This window comes from Rhinolophus ferrumequinum, chromosome 16 (genome assembly GCF_004115265.2).
Source record: "Rhinolophus ferrumequinum isolate MPI-CBG mRhiFer1 chromosome 16, mRhiFer1_v1.p, whole genome shotgun sequence".
Taxonomy (NCBI): Eukaryota; Metazoa; Chordata; class Mammalia; order Chiroptera; family Rhinolophidae; genus Rhinolophus; species Rhinolophus ferrumequinum.
The window spans coordinates 13,665,694-13,682,347 of NC_046299.1; the positions used below are offsets into that span (position 1 = coordinate 13,665,694).

The window sequence follows — 16,654 nt, forward strand, 5'->3', positions numbered from 1 at the left end:
GGGGAGGACTTCCTCACTTTCAGCCATCTTGATAATTATTGCGTCTGACATCTGTTATGAACTTATGTACCAGACACTGAGCCAAATTCTTTGTGTATTTCATGTAATCCTCACAACAACCTATGAGGTGAGTGTAACTTTTATTCCCGTTTGACTGAGGAGGAAACTGGGATACAGAAAGGTTAAGTAAGTTACCCAAAATCACCCAGCTCGAAAGAGGTGGAGGGGAGAGTCTCACCAGAGCTTATATTCCAGTTTTTCTCAACCTTATTTTTCATTGTTGCCTCCGTCCGGGAGCCTTTGAGACATTTTGTCCTAATTGCATCCTGTGATATTGCAATTTATAATAAGAAATATATTATTTGGTCTTCATCCCTTTTCAGGCAAAGAGTGCCTAACACCCTTGGATTTCCTAAGTGATAGGAACGATAGAGGTGTCTTAATATTCAAAACAAACCCCTTTCAACCACACCTGCATTTATATTAATGAGGGGACTTTTGGAAACACCTTAACGATGGTGGCTGGTTGCCAGGGGAACCAACCATACTATTGGAGGGTTGAAACTTTCAGTCCCGCCCCTGACTTCCAGGAAGGGCAGAGGAGCTGGAGGTTGAATCAATCACCAAGGACCAATGTTGTAATCAATCATGCCTATGCAATGAAGCCTCCGTAAACACCCAAAAGGAGAGGCTTTGGAGAGCTCCTGGGTTGGTGAACACGTGGAGATTTGGGGAGAGTGATGTGCTCAGAGAGGGCATGGAAACTCTGCGCCCTACCCTCCATAACTGCATCTCTGTCCTCTGGCAGTTTCTGAGTGATGTCCTTTTCAAATAAACTAGTAATCTAGTAAGTACAATGTTTCTCTTGAGTTCTGTGAGCTGCTCTGGCAAAATTAATTGAACCTGAGGAGGTGGTCATTGAAAGCCAATCTATAGCCAGACGTAGGTCAGAAGCACAGGTGACAACCTGGACTTGTCATTGACATCCGAAGGCGGGTGGAGTGGGCAGTCCTGTAGGACTGAGCCCTCAACCTGTGGGACCGGACCCTCTCCGGATAGATAATGTCAGAACCGAATGGAATGGTAGGACACCCAGCTGGTATTAGAGACTTATTTTTGATGGTGTGGGGAAAACCCACACATAACTGGTAGCCAGGCTTTTCCTCACCCATGAAATTTTAATGCACAGATATACTGTGTGTTTGTGTCTATATTACATATGTGTGTGTGTTTATACACCGTATGAAAGATTTTTTGTCACCGCTGGCATGCAGTTATTCTGTGGAGAGTGCCTCCCTCTTTCATGAATGATTTGTGGACACTTAATATGTGTAGGCTGACCTCTTAGCAAGGAGACTGTTGTGGGGCTTTAGAAAGGCTCTCTGAGCCGAAGAACAGGACCAGGGGTCTCAGCCAGATGCGTCAACATTTCCCATTTGGGAGGACACGGGGAAGACCAGGTTTACCCTCAGCACGGTGGCTGCTGCAGGAATGGCCCCGGGCTACAAACCCAGAGACCCAGAGTCCAGCCCCAGTCCTGCCACTACCTGTTCACATGGCTCCCGGTCAGTCAGTCTGTCTCTCAGCATCTCTGTTTCCAACCTTGAAACTGAGGGGTGTGAACTAAATCCATACTTTTAAACAAAACCCACACGGAGAGTCTAAGGGTTGGCAGACTGGTGAGATGGAAACAGCACACTGGACCTGCTGGGGAAGGATCTTGGAAAGATGCACCCTGTACCTTCCAGAAAGCCTTCCACTCCACTTCCGCCTGCCCCAGGGGCTGCTTCAGCCAGCACCCCATCAGTGCCCACCTGCTTCTTCTTAGATATTAATAATATCTTCTTTCTACAAGATTAGGACAATCCCCAAATGAGTTTTTCCCGTTTCCCCCTTTCCCCCAGTCAATGACTTGGGGAAAAGGTGACCTCAAATGCCACTCCATCCATCCAACCACGGGAAAGGGGTCCAACATGAGTGCCCGAAGGAGCTGGAGGGAGTAGTACCAGGCATATCCACCAGGAAACAGTGGTGTCTGAAACCCAGAATGAAAGAACAGGCGCATCCATGTTAAGGGCACAGGGATTAAGAGGCAGAACTGCTCTGGGCTGGTGTGCGGCCAGACTGCCCCAAGAGGACCTGCGGAGCGAGCTCGTCACAGGGAAGCACCTACTACCGAGAAGGGGGGACTCAGCGTAAGTGGCTGCAGGTGCTGCTGCCCACAAGTCTATAAACCCAAACACCCAACATTTGCCAGCTCTCACTGCCTACCACGGGGTTATCCTGAATTTCAGCTCACATGATCCTATATTCTATTTGTAGAGATAAGACCTAACAAGATGGTCATTATTTCCTGTTATTAAATGAGAAATGAATTTTGGAAAAAAAAGTATTACAGGATTTCGAGAATCCTTTCAATCTTTTCAAGACCAGACGCTCGGGGAAGACGTGATGGAGGGGGAAGGCCCCTGGGCTGGGTCTGGAAGGATCAGACGGGACTCTGCCAAGGTGGGAAGGGCATTCTGGAAGGGGAAAAGCTGGACGTGCTCTCTGCCTCCAGGAATGAATGACTGTTTCCTGTCACCCAGGTCTCCTTGTCTGGGGACTCTGAAGAACTTGTGGAGCTGCCATGTCTGGTCGGGCTGCATGTCTGCCTGAGCCTCTTCTGAGAAGTGATGATTTTAGCAATCACTTGGAAGAGTCAGCAAAAACAATCAAGGAAGTGAATCCAAGATCTAGACCCTGCCGACTGCCCTGGCACTGGAAACTGTGGTGGCGCTGTATGACCTATTCCGGATAATGCAGGGCTAGGCCTCCCCAGGGAGAAAGGGCAGCCAAGCCCCAAGGAAAAGCAGAGGGAAGCAGAGCTCTGGCTGGGTACTGTGTCTGGGCACTGGTGCCACTGCCAACTGTGGGTACTCTTGGGCAGGTGTGCGTGTCTCTCTGGCTTCCTGCATCCTTAATGTCAGGTCTCAAGGTTGGATTTGCTATTGATTCCCCATTTTCAAACAGCTCTGAAATATTCTGTGTTGATGGGGTGGGAAGCACGGCAGGAAACTGGAGGCAAAGGGCCTGGAGATGGACCAGGGAAAGTGTTAGACGAAGACAAAATGGGGACACAAAAAAAGACAGAACAAGGATGCCTTTGTCCACCGAGTTCCAGGATGTCTGGTTTTGGTGGGAAGACGCCTGGAGAATTTGTCTTTTCGCTCCCCAACCCCAACCTCCTTGACAGAAGACCCAACTGAGAGATTGAGCATCCTACCTATGATTTATTTCAGGAGGAAAGTGAGAAAGATGATGAGGGAGGGTCAATTCTGATCTCTCCTGGAGAGTGGGGGTTGGCACGTCGGAGTCTGGAGGGTGGAAGTATGGTTTATGAAAGCACCCAGGATGTTTTTCCACAGTGAAAAAGAAAGGGTGGGGGCCCAGCTAGCACTACAGAGCTTTGAGAAAGAGAGTGTAACCTTTGCACACAGAGGTAAGAAACCTGCAGCCCTGCCCATCTGTGGTCCTAGGGACCAGGAAGGCCTGAGATGCTCAGACCTCAGAGAGGAGGCCGGAAGGAGCCTTGCACTCTAGGCTGTGAACCCTCGCCCAGTGTGACCTGGACTAGCACCCCGCGCCTGGATTCCCTGACCTCTGTGCGCGGAGGGGTCCATGTCCACTACCGACCGAAACTGACATTCTGGGAGTCCTTAATCTTCAGTGATGTAGGTCTTTAGAGACTTACCTTTCATTTGTGCTTCCTCATAGGCGTGTTTAAAGGGACTTTAGAAAAACAAATAGGACCTTCACAGCAACTAAATCATTATAGAAATATTGAGCAGAATAGACTAGGAGTGTTTTTCTAAGCTAAAAATCTCCTAGAGGTGCAGTTGAAAGCAATCTTACCTCAGTTTGTACGCCTGTAAACCTCCGTTGTGCTGGCCGTGCCTGGGGAGATGTGCAGGTACGGCCACGAGGAGGTCCAGAGAATGGTTAAAAAACGCTCACGTGGCAACCACTCATATTGAAGAAATGTCAGCTTTATGCCATATTGACTTTCCAGTCCTAAAAAAAGGAAAGAAACGTACTGGGATGGGTATAATTTTTTTGAAAAGAAAACATTAGGTTGGTGCAAAAGTAATTGCGGTTTAAAAGGTTAAAAAATTGCCAAAACTGCAAATACTTTTGCACCAAGCTAATAAAAGTGATGGCGAGAATGTGGAGGGATTGAAAGCCTGATACATTGCTGGTGGGAATGTAACATAGTGGGGCCACTGCAGAAAACATTTTTGGTGGTTGCTTAGAAAGCTAAATATAGAATTACAGTATGAATCAGCAATTGCTCTCCTAAGTACGTACCCAAAATAATTGAAATCAGGGGTTGGAACAGGTGTTTCTGCACCAGTGCTCATAGCAGCTTTCTTCACAGTAGCCAAAAGATGGAAACAACCCAAATGTTCGTTGACGGATGAGTGGGTCAAGGAAGTGGGGTCTGTACATACAGTGAAACATGATTCTGCCTTAAAAAGGAATGGAATTCTGATATGTGCTACTACAACATGGATGAAACTTGAGGACATTAATCCTAAGTAAAATAAGCCAGACACCACCCAGATGAGGTACCTAGAGCAGTCGAATTCATAGACACAGGAAGTAGAATAGTGGCTGTGCTTCTAGGGGCTGGGGTAGGGAGAACGGGGAGTTCTTGTTTAATGGGTACAGAGTTTGTTGGAGATGATGAAAAAGTTTTGGAGATGGATGATGGTGATGGTTACACAACCACGTGTATGTACTTAATGCAACTGAACTATACACTTAAAAACACTTATAAGGCTAAATTTTATGTTATATCTATTTTACCACAATGACACAAATTCATTCTTTTCTTCAAGGCTTGGTTCAAATGCCACCTTCCTCCTGTTTCATCCCACCCATACCCAACCCGACCGCCTATGTCCTGTTCTTTTTTTAGTGGTGGAGTTTGGGCAAGTTGTTTAACCTCTGTAAATCTCAGTAACTATTTGTTTCACCAGTCTGAACCAGCAAAGATGTTTTGTGTATATGGGTTTTTTCCCCCCCAGAAACCTGAAGAGGGGATACATGGAAGAGTCATCCGTTTATTCATCCAACAGGCACGCTGGAGGACCTCGGCTGCGCTGCGTGCCGCATTAAACACAGGGACGGAGTCGCGGTAAACAGCACAGAGGTCTGTGATATGGCAGACGGCCTGGAGAGCCAGACTAGAACTATGCTGAGGAGGGGCTAGAGGGTGATGGAGAACGGGGCGGTCCGCAGAGGCGGTGGGTTGGCTGCTGGAGAGTGAGTTGGGATGAAGTAAAGAAGAGTTGTGGAGATGGCTTTTGACAAAAACATGATTGTAGAAGAGAGCCTGGGTAGGAAGTCAGGTCAGAGATGCTGCTCAAATGACTTGGGCCTGTACATTGGTGACCTCGGGCAAGTTACTTAAGGTCTCCGTGTGTGAGATGAGGGGAAATAGCATCTGCTGCTTGGATCATTGTGAGACTTAAACAGAATAAAGTTTGTAAAGCAGCTGCCTTGTAGCGGGCACCGCTCCTCATTGCCTCAGCTGGAGAAGGCTGCTTGGAGAACACCTCTGGTGTTGAGAACTGGTTTAGGAAGTACAGGAGAACGAGCCCTTCTGGAGTTTAGTGTTCTGTGTCCCTGACACCTTCACTCCTACACCCAGAGGGCTCAATGCACCCCCAACCCACTAAGCTTGGTGGGAATAGCCACCGCCTAGACTCCAGGGTGCGGCTACTCAATTTGGTTTCAAAGATGTCTGCAGCAGAACAGCCCACTTTCAGATCCTGCAGGTCTGGGATGGGGTCAGCTGTCGCACTCAGAAGGCTGAGAGTCATCTGAAAACCAGATCATCTCATCCCAGAGGCCAGAAACTCAGTGAATTGGAATTTGAATGTGAGTGGCCCTTTTGTGGACGGTGCACAGCAAATAAAGACACAGGATGAAATAGCACCCAGGTTTTGGAAGTGTGTATGTTGGGGGGTGGGGGGTGCAGGGCTGAGCGTTCCAGAGCCGATCGAGTGCTTTTGATGGTTTTAAATCATGTTTCGGTTTTGTTCTTGGAAAGGGCAGTGAAATCCCATTTTACATTCATTCTGCATACATTTCTGATTGATTTTTGTTTGTCTAGAGGTTCTGAGACTTGCCAAGTCTCCATCAATAAACTAGAGAGGATTTAGGAAGAGGTAATTAAAGGGCTGGAGCCAGTGGGGGAAATGGGAGAGGGACAGGCGGAACAGAGATATGAGCCCCCCCCCCCAGCCTGCAGAGAGGGGGTGCAGTTACAGGAAGTGCTCTCAGAGATGGCCACTAGAGGACTTGCTGGGGTAAAGCCCCATCCAGTTAGAGCCCTGGGAAAGCCAGAGCTGAGGGGTGTGACACAGCACAGAGTTTGGAACTAGGAAACCTGATTTTTGAGTTCTGCAAGAGAGATGCCTTGATGACTTTGGCAAGGCCCCTAACTTCTCTATGTCCTCATTTGTAGGAGGGGGACAGCTTAATCCGTACCTTTTGCTCTTAGTGACCTCAGTCAGAGCCTGTCCCACCTGAACTTCCCTGGGCGGGTCAGCTCTAACAAAGCCCTGGCTGAGGGGGGCTGGACTGTAACCCCATCCCACTGGCCCCTGCTGACTGTCGGCGCTGGCTGCGGCCAAGAGTGACCAGCCGCCAGACTTGACTCTGGTTTCAAAATGACAAGCTACAGAATCAGATTCTGAGAATTTGAAAGGAAACCCGGGACCCATTGATGGTAGTCTCAGGGGACAATAGATTGGGGGGGTGGGCGCCATGCCAAGCCATTTGCACGATGAGGAAAGGGAGGGAGGAGGAAAGAGAGAGAAAAAGAAAACACAAAAAGGCAAGAGCACCCTCTTTCCCCACCAGGTTCCAGCTCCAGCTTGCAGAAGGCCCGCTCAACACCATTTCCTGTCCTCTGATTCCCTGAGATTTCAGCACTTGTGCCACAGCCTTCATTTTTTTTTTCTTTCTTGAACCCACATGAGTCCAGCCCACTTGGAAGAGTGTCTGAAAGAAATAAATGAAATAATATACACGGATGAGTTTGGGGGCTCGAACCTGGGGCTCTAACTCCCCAGGAGGCAGTGTGGCCCCTTCTCTTTGTCTCACTACCCCAAAACACCCCAACCAGTTGCCACTTCTCTGTATCCAACTCAGGCATGTTCACCTCTTTTCCGGTTTGTTGTTCCCACTCCCCCTAGCAGTCCCTTGAGAACAGGGTCTTGCCCATCTCGCTCATACCCTGTGCAGTACCTGGTAGCACCTGGCACCTAACAGGGCCTCAGGTAATTTCTGAGGGCTGACTGAGCGTGTGAGTGGTATACTCTCCACTCAGTCACCCTTGTTGCTGGAAACCGCAGGGTCAACCGTGACCCTCCTTTGTCCCTCACACCCTGTGCTCTGGCACAGAGCCTTGGCATCAAACTTCAGCATATTTCTGCCCTCCTCCCCATCCGGGTTTCCAGTGACTTCTCACTTGGCTGGTGCAACTGCCTCCTGCACTCCACCCTCCACTCAGCCTCTGAGGGACCCCTGAGGCACCTTCCTTTTTCCGTGCTGCCCAATTCCCTGGGCTTTCAGATCGCTTGGTATTCTGGGCTTATGCCCACCTCTCCAGCCTCCACTCCTCCACTCCTGGCTGCTCCCTTGTGGCTTCAACGGCACAGAACTCTTTGAGCCTGAAACGGCTCACCTCTCTGCCTTTGTCCCCACTGTCCTATCTGCCTCGAAGTCTGAACTCACAGACTCTCCTGTCATCTCACTAGCTCTAACTCATCTTGTAAGACTCAGCTCAGCCATCACCTCTTCTAGAAGACGTATGAGGCTCCTCCAGGCTGGTTGAGGGCCCTCTGCTGGGTTTCCAGAATCCCTTGTGCTTCCGTCATATTAGAGCACCTCCCTGGCTGTGTCGTCATTGCCTGCATGTCTGTGTGCTCCACGAGGTGGCATTTCCTAGGAGTGCCAGGAAAGTTTTGTAAATAAACATCTGGAAGCAGCAGCCCTGCTCTGTTCTTTTTTTAGTGGTGGAGTTTGGGCAAGTTGTTTAACCTCTGTAAATCCCAGGTTCTTCAACCATACGGTGGACATAATAATAATAATCTCCACATCACAGAATTATGGGGGAAATTAAAGCTGGGCATGTCGAGCCCTTAGCGCCACGCCTGGCATGTGGAGAGGGTTCCCTGGATGTTAGCTGCTAATACAACCAAGAAAAACATTTCTGAGACTGCTGGGGCAAAGGTCTCCAAACATCAGAGCTAAATCTGCTGTTCCAAGAAGAATGAATTCTTTTGGAAAACAGCAGCAAGAACAACAACAAATCTCCCTTAAGTGTTCCTTCAAGGAAGTTGGGGGAGCCTTGTTGAAAAACCAGGAGTCCTGCACAAGCCATGACTGAGATTTTTAAAGTGAAAATCGAATAGTTTAAAGAAAACCATGGATTTCCTTTGGGGGCAGATGGGGAGGACTTGGGCATGTGAAGACACTGGAGAAAGATGGCAAAAGATGAAGGGCAGAAGTGGGGCGCTTGGTGGCAGCGGCGGCGCGGTGTGGAGTTAGAACCACGCCTGGGCTTCCTGTGGAATAGATGCCACCCCGCGGGGCGATCGGGTGCTGCGCCATCCAGGAACCCGCGCTCCCAGACTTGTGGAGGCGGCTCCAGAAATTCTAACCCTTTTCAGGAGAGTCTGGAACTGGGGCGCCCGGGAAACCTGGGCTCCAGTGGAAGGCCGCAAGTAGACGTTTCACACGCCCTCCTGTGTGCCAGGCAGCGGTGGCCCAGAGAGGTTGCAGGAGTGTGGGAACTATTCACGAAGGACTGGGGTAGCTGCGGGAACAGGGCTCGGTTGTCCCCACCTTCCCCCCGCCTCACCGGTCGCCCCTTGAGGAAGGCCAAGGGCAAAAGCGCGCCGGGCCGGGGTTCAAGCGGGAGGCGCTCTAGGCACATCGGTGCCTCTCAGCTCAGGCCTCAGTCTCCTCCTCCGGGCAGTGGGTTGGCATCCTTGCCGTTGGAAGTACAGCTCTTGTCGGCCCGCCCTAGCTCGCCCCTCCCTGGAGCCTCCCCCAGGGTTGGGGCACATCCCGGTCTCATTCCCGCCCGCCGCCCCCGGGGCCCAGAGGTGAAGGAGCTGCCAGGCGGCGGGGCGGGGAGCGTGCCTGGGTGCGCACGGACTTGCGCACTGACGGTGCCCCGTGTCGATCGCAGAGCTACCCCGCCGGGGCGGCACGCCGGGAGGGGACCGGGTCCGAGGGCTCCCGGGAAGGCAGCTGCGCCGGGAGGTCCGGCCGCGAGCGTGACCTCACGGGGAGGGGCCAGCGCGGCGCTGGGGGCGCGGAGCCGAAGGCGGAGAACGCAGCGCGGGAGCCGAGCGGCGAGGAGTGCACCCGAGGCCCCGATGGAGCGGTACAAAGGTAAGGGCACGGGTCCCTGCGCCACGCACATTTCCTTCTCGCCCCGCACCGCACGGGTAAGCAGAACTAGGGATGGCGGGGGCGTCGCCGCGTGCGCCTCAGGGCCCGCCCGGACTCAGGTGAGCAGAGCCGCCTGCCGGTGCCCGGCTCTGATTGGGGCCGAAGACCCGGGGCCACAGCTGCGCCGCGGGCAGGGCTAGTGGGCTCCTAGGTGGCGGCAGTGTCCCGAGCCCTTTGATCCTCCCAGGCGCGGAGGGCGGGGGTCGGCTCGGCGGAGCTTCTCACCTGTTGGAGGAGAGAGGGTGCGCTTGTCAACTAACCGCCCAGCCCCGGCCGCCTCGGAAAGATGCTGGGGTCGGGGGAGGCCCCGAATGAGGTCGGATCCGTGTGGGGCGGCTTTGGGGCAAAGGGGCGAGTTGCTGCGTCCTGTCGCCTGGGCGCCAGCCGGAGTGGAGGGCCTGCTGCAGACCCAGGGAAAGAGCCTGCGCGGGGATGCACTTGGGCGGTGGGGTGCAATCGTCCCGCCGCTCCGGTAAACGTCTCTCTCTCAGCCCTTCTCCTCGCCCTCCCACCCTCAAGCAGGGGACGGGTGTAGGGGTTGGGGGCCGAAGTGGGTGTCTCGCAGGTGAAGAGCGCGGAGGCGGTCGGGCGGGAGGCTTAGGTTAGTGCGCAGCTGGGCAAGGTTTTGATTTGTCTCGGGCCCGGGATCCTGGCCAAACCCTGGTGGCCCGGCCGGCCCAGGTTGTACCCGGTGCCGAGCTCGCACCCGTGCTCAGAACCCTGGGACTGAAGTCTGGAAGCCTCGGATTGCAGATGTTTTGGGAGAGGAATTTAAAGAGCTGCCCCATAAACGGGACGCTGAGGGCGCCTCCTACCTCCCTTTCTTTTGGGAAAGCCTCTTGCACTTTCTTGTCCTGAGCTCGTCTTTGCCAAACCTGACAGAGGAAATACTGTTTCTGTATTTATTTTCCCCTGGGAGAGAATAAGAAAGGCAAATGCTCAGATTCCCAAGGAATGTCACTCCCAGTAGTTTCTCTCTGAAATTGAGATTAAGGAAACTTTGGGGACCGGCTTTAGTTCCCTAAACTAGTCGTGTCTTTTGATTTTTCCCTTTGCTTTTTCTCATCTGGGTCACCTGGTTACAGGTGAGGGCGAAAGACCTAAATCCTAGATAGGCTTCATGTATAAAGGAAGGGTCTTTGCCAAGAGCATGGACGCTGGCTGGGGGACAAAGTTAAATTAGCGGGCAACCTTTGGCTTCTTTCTGTGAACCCTCCCTGGAGCCTCTCTCACATTTCTAACCGGTTTTTTTTTTTTTTTTGTCTGAAATTCTGCTGAGATCACCTCAGTTTTGTGCCTGAATGACTGCGTCCTTATGTAGTCCAGAACACTTGAGGAAGGAACAGTCTCTCTCCTTATAAAATGGCAGTTTTCTGTTCCCTCCCCCATTCTGCCCTCTCCACGATTTGAGAGGGACCCTCACGGGGGATTCAGGACCTGAGCTGTCCCCCTGACCCGAAGTGTTGGCCCCTGGGGTCCCTTCCAGCTCAGGGTCTGCCACTCCTGAATTGTGTTAGCTGCAGGTTGAAGGTCCAGGTTGCAAGCTACTTTCTCAAATCAGCGTACTAATCTTCCTAAATGAGGGCAAATTGGGGGATCTTCTACCAAATGTCCAGTTATTACCAGAAGGTTTTCACTTGGCCCGTGACCTAAGAAAGGCTTCTTTCTTATCTTTTCCTCTTGAGAGCTTAAAATCCTCCCCCGCTGGAAGATCACTTAGGGGCTTTTTGCCAGTTGAAGTAAACTTAGTTTCCAGTTCAGAGTATTTATGTTTTTGGTAACGCATGCATCTGCCTCATCATTTTACACTAAATCAGACACAGGGAGTGATAAGTGAATACATTTGAGAATTATCTGGATTGCAGAGACTGATCCAGCTCATCTTTTAGTGTTTGACTCTGGGGGGAAAAAAATCTCCATTTCAAGTCTCACTGGTGAATGCTTTCAATGTGTTTACTATACCTTTCAGCGGAGGAATTGGGGTATCCCCCCCTCCATGTAAAATTCTCCGTTCTCTTGAGATGCAGATGAGTTGTGCTTTGAACATTCACTGGATCAAAATGTTGGTCTGTGCAAAACAAAGCATGTTGGGCCCAATCTTCAACTCACCAGCACAACTCTAACTAGAATCTTAGTCTCCTCTTGCTTGTCAGACATTGAGGTCCTGCCCCTTTTGAAGGTAGATTGAATAACCATGTTTCCTGGAAAATAAGACCTAGCCGGACAATCAGCTCTAACGCGTCTTTTGGAGCAAAAATTAATATAAGACCTGGTCTTATTTTACTATACTATAAGACCAGGTCTAATATAATATAGTATAATATAATATAATTTATGTAATATAATTAATATAATGTAATACCGGTTCTTATATTAATGTTTGCTCCAAAAGATGCACTAGAGCTGATTGTCCGGCTAGGTCTTATTTTCGGGGAAACACGGAACTACGGAATGACTAGATATAGTGGTTTTAACAACAAAGTGGAAAAGCAAGATTTACTTGGGCTCTCAGAACATATCGTAAAGATCATAAAGAAATCTTATTTCTGATATTTTTAAATTTGTTATTTAAATGCCTCATTCTGTGTTTCTAAATTCCCAATTTTGAGCTCTTTCCCTCCCAGATAGGTAGAATGAATGCCTCACCACTGTCTCCAGATTCTCAAAATGTTTTCTCTGACTTGTAAATCTTATCAAACAGGTGATGTAGAAAGAATTGTTTTGCACATTCCCCAGCATGCATGTTACATATTGTACATCCTCCAAAACTAGCCTGTCATTTGCAGGCTTTGGCCTGATTTTCCATTGTATTGTAGGATGTAAAGAGATGCTTTACATGTGTTTCCCCAAAAATAAGACTGGGTCTTATACCGTATTGTCCCCAAAATAAGACCGGGTCTTATATTAATTTTTGCTCCAAAAGACACATTAGGGCGTATTTTGAGGGGATGCCTTATTTTTTCATGTACAACAATCTACATTTATTGAAATACAGTCATATCCTCTTCTGGAACATTGTCATAACGTACTAAATGCGTCTGTCTGGCTGACTATCTTAACTGGAGCTTATTTTTAGGGTAGGTCTTATTTTTGGGGAAACATGGTAAGACTGGTGGAAATATCACCCAATGTCTAATGCAGAAATATTTCCAGATTTTCTCCCTGTTCTTTCTAAGCCATTCTGCTGACAGCATGGCTTCTCAAGCAAAAACAAGGGTGGGGGTATGTTCCCAGAGAGATGGAGCTCTTATGAGAGTTGTCATTAAAAGTGATGTAGAGTTGCTATATCTTGTATGTGAATCTCTCTGGTGTTGTGTAAGCAGTGCTGAGTTCTATGGGGTGCCTTGAAAAGGTTTCCATCCTCGGATGTTTACATATTTGTGATTCTCATACGGGCATCATGCATGACTGCATGAGCCCATTGGCTGAACTCACCATGTGGTCAAGGATTCTGGTTCCTGCTGCTCTTCCAGCTGGTGAGTATGTCTAGGGCCAAAAGTGACTGACCTATTATCTGTGGATTGCACTTGGAATGTCCGTGCCTAAGCTTCCTGAAATTGCATCACCCTTGGACCAAACAGGCACACTTGAGATAGTCACTTTAATTTGGATCATGGTAATTGGTTGAAAGTGCAGCCACTCTCCTGTGTGTTTTTGTTTCTGAGTCAGATCACCCGATTCCCAAGAGAGGGCACTTAGTTTTAGGGTACTGCACGGGAGAGGTGAGCTATGAAGAGGCACGTCAAGGAAAAAAACTTGAAAGCTTACATATAAGACTCCTGAGATGTATTCTCAGAAGGTCTGAAAAAGAAAGTCTAATTAAAAGAGATGGGCTGATTGATAATATTCATTTTACCTTCAGAGGAATCAGGTGTTTTTGTTATTTTTCTATGCCGTGGAGCTCAGGTTTTTCCCTGTGAAGTACTACCTACTGCAGTGGTGCTTAACCTTCGCCACATCTGAGAATCATCAGGGCTGCTTTAAAAAACATGAATGTGTAGGCCCCACCCAAGATAGTCTGAGTTAACTGGTCTGAGGGTGCAACTTAGTCAGGCATTGTAGTTTGTAAAGGTCTCCAGGTGATTCTACCATGGAACCGAAGTTGAGAACCATTGAAAAAAATAATTACATACACACCTTCGTCACCTGGAAAAGCAAGTGGGGAGTGAAATGGATACCCTCTTTATACTCACATGACGTGCTTTCACTAAATCTTGCCATACCCACAAAAATTGAATGTAATTTACCTTAAGCTATTATAGGCTTTACAAGGCTGTGGGAACTCTACTTTAAAACAATCTCAAACGTAATGCTTCGGAATCCTAAGCTCAGGGTTTGCTCATGATTGTACTTGACCTTGAGCCCTTCTGACTTTGAAGTTCTTTGTGTGGGAGCCATTGATGCTTTGGCAGTAAAATTGTCTGAAATATGGAGAGGTCACCTTTGGTGCTGAAAGGCCAGGCAGGGTGGGGGTATTCTGCTTTGGGCCCTTCCCCTCTTCTGAAGGGGTAGGAGCTCTGGGAACTGGGCTAGTTCCCAGCACAATTAAAGGGTGAGGAGAGGCCAGTGAGCTTCAAAGCTAAGGAAGCTGTGCCAGTTTTCTTCAAAATCCCTGTAATGAAGGGGAATGTTTCTCCAAAGACTTCTGTCATTCAGAGAAGGGAGACTTTCCCCAAGCCAAGGGAGGATGGCACGTCTGCCCTGAGACATGGGAAAAACAGTCACAGTGCAATGAAGAAAGCAATGGCTTGGGAACCAGGGCACCCACATATGCTGTTTCCTTGGGCCTGTCACTGAGCTCTCCAGGCCTCAGTTTCCCCATCTAGAAAACAACCGCCAGTGTTTGTCCATTTGACTTTCCGAGCACTCTTCAAATCTAGTTGCTCTGTGGTCACTGAGGCATCTTTGGAGGGAGGAGGATGTCTTGAGGAAGAGAAGGAAATGAGGGAGGGAATGTGGATAGCCCAACAAAGGTCAGTTTAAAATTGTGATTCTTATAAATAAAACCAATTTCCTGTTGAGAGCAGAGAGCAGCAAACTTAGTGGGAAAGAGAATGCCATCGGCCATGCTCGGAATTTGTTTCTCGAGGACTTCTGTATGAATGTGTCTCCAAAGATTATTAGAGAAGCCCAGAACCACCTTCTGAAACACAGGATTAGTCATCTCCATTTGACAGACATGTCAACTGAGGCCTACAGAGATTAAACAAGAACTCAAAGTCAGAATTAATATAATATCCCTGAGAACTGAGTTTCTAAAGGGTAGAATTCCTGTTCTAACAACAGCAGGGTTTACTTAGAAAGAAGCAATCAAAGCAATTTCAGACTCATTCCTTATCAGTGTCCCTTTAGCTAGGAAGGGACTAGCTGCTCAGTGAAAACTCCTCAGTCTTCAGGATGTAGCCCACATGCCACCTCTTCCATGAAGCCTCCCCTGTGTTCTCTACGTTCTCTCGTGATTTTAGGTGCAGCCTTATCAGTGCTTGTCACATCATAGGTACGCAACAAATATTTGTCGAATTAATGTCACATTGTCTTATATATACATATATGTCTGTTTCCTGTGTGAGACTGAACTTCAAGACAGGGATCTTGTCTCCTCCAAGTGATGCACTGCCAGACATAGTAGGTGCTGTGGGCATGGTTGTGGAATGAATGAATGAGTGAATTCCAGGTAGGAGGAGCATGTATCCTTTTATGCTCCGGCCCTCAAGAGCAGACCTGGGTCACTAAGGGAAATGAAGCTCAGAGTCAAAGCCAAATTCCAGAAGTGGAGATGCAAGCACGCAATGGCCGCCCTGGGCTTTCCCACCTTGAGCCTTATTTCTGTCTGTTCCAGCACAGGGGTGTTGCTGTCTGGTGGTACAGAGAAGGATCCTGCAGGTTTCTGCTTGTGAGTATGAGCCTGCCTGTGCCCTCTGCAGCAGCTCACCTGGCCTCCAGGGCTCCCGAGGTCACAGACCTGGCTCTGCCCATGCTCTGGAAGGAAGGCTGAGGGAATTTGTGGAGCTGGGCGCCGGGCTGGGCACTCCGGGGCTCAGGGTTCTAATCTGGCCTTTGCCACTAACTTGCTGTGCGACCTTGGGCAAGTCAATTAATCTCTCTGGGCTTTGTTTCCTCATCTGTACAAACGAGGATAATGATTACTAACCTGCCCCACTGGCTGCTTGGTGGAATAACTTGTAAGAACTACTGGTATATACTTCAAGAAGGGGTAATGTTAAATTAATTCAGGGGAGCAGATGCCCGGAACCTCTGACATGGTTCTGACCCCACCAGTTCCTGCCTTCTTGGGTGTGTGTGTGTATGGGGGTGGGGGGAACGGGGTCCTCACAGTTAACTTGGGCACTGGCTATGGCCATCGTGTGCATTTTGAAGCTATTGGGAGCTCTGAGTTGGGGATGCTCAGCCTGTCCCCAGGCAACCGAGCTTCTCAGAGAGAGCATCCATGGATTCCCCTGGATGCCAGCTGGAAAGGAGATGGACAAGCAAGTACTCATTCTTAAGCCTTATGTGTGGAGCCACCTCCTGGTCCTGCATGACTTTTCTCTCTGATGTCTCAGTAAGTTTATCTAGGAAAGCCCCTTACGTTCTAACAAGAACTTCAAGCTCTTTACTAATTTTCTATCATTTGGCTCTCACCTTCTCCATAGTTAGTCTCAAAACAAACTAACCCCAAACCCCATTGGGAAGGAGGAGTAGGGAGAATGCATAGAAACAGTAGGAGCCGACGTTACCCTGGATGCATTGCATCAGACGGGCACAAAACCAGAAGAGATGAGAGTACCTACGTGTCACATCTTTCTCTGTGGGGGTTAAAATTTTAGTGACAAGTGGGGAGGGTCGTCCACATGCACAGAAGCTCTGCTCTTTTCTAAACAGACCGTGGAGTTCTGCTCTCACTTCCTTGAGCCTCTCCCAGGGGCTTCAAAGGAACTGCAGGCCTAGTGGAGTCTGAACAGGGGCTCACATCCAACAGACTGCAAACCGGCGGCCTCCGCTGGTGATTAAACCCGGAAAGGAGAGTTAGCTGTTAGCTCAGCAGGAGCAACCTGCTGCTCCCCAGGAGGCATCTTAGCGGTAGCTTTTCCAAGGAGGGTGGTCGACCATCCTGGTTTGCCGGGGCGTAACCTGCTTT

The 16,654-nt window shown here is 49.4% G+C and overlaps 1 protein-coding gene and 1 long non-coding RNA gene across 6 annotated transcripts in view; one reads left to right on the top strand and one right to left on the bottom strand.

The window, feature by feature from the left end:
- Positions 1 to 6,922: 6,922 nt before the first annotated feature.
- LOC117036184 (uncharacterized) lies at positions 6,923 to 10,208 on the bottom strand. Its single transcript, XR_004425330.1, has 3 exons — positions 9,742 to 10,208; positions 7,849 to 7,998; positions 6,923 to 7,053 (listed from the first exon to the last, which is right to left on the bottom strand). It is a non-coding gene; the product is annotated as an uncharacterized LOC117036184 (long non-coding RNA).
- Positions 9,023 to 16,654, top strand: part of AFAP1L2 (actin filament associated protein 1 like 2) — a 94,811-nt gene continuing 87,179 nt past the window's right edge. Inside the window, exons 1-2 of one of the 5 annotated variants that reach the window (XM_033130907.1) lie at positions 9,023 to 9,456; positions 15,356 to 15,409. In XM_033130907.1, the coding sequence (XP_032986798.1) occupies positions 9,441 to 9,456; positions 15,356 to 15,409 (70 nt within the window). In that variant the 5' untranslated portion in view covers positions 9,023 to 9,440. The remainder of the gene's footprint in view (positions 9,457 to 15,355; positions 15,410 to 16,654) is intronic. The other 4 variants (XM_033130910.1, XM_033130906.1, XM_033130909.1 and 1 more) reach the window with 4 other exon arrangements.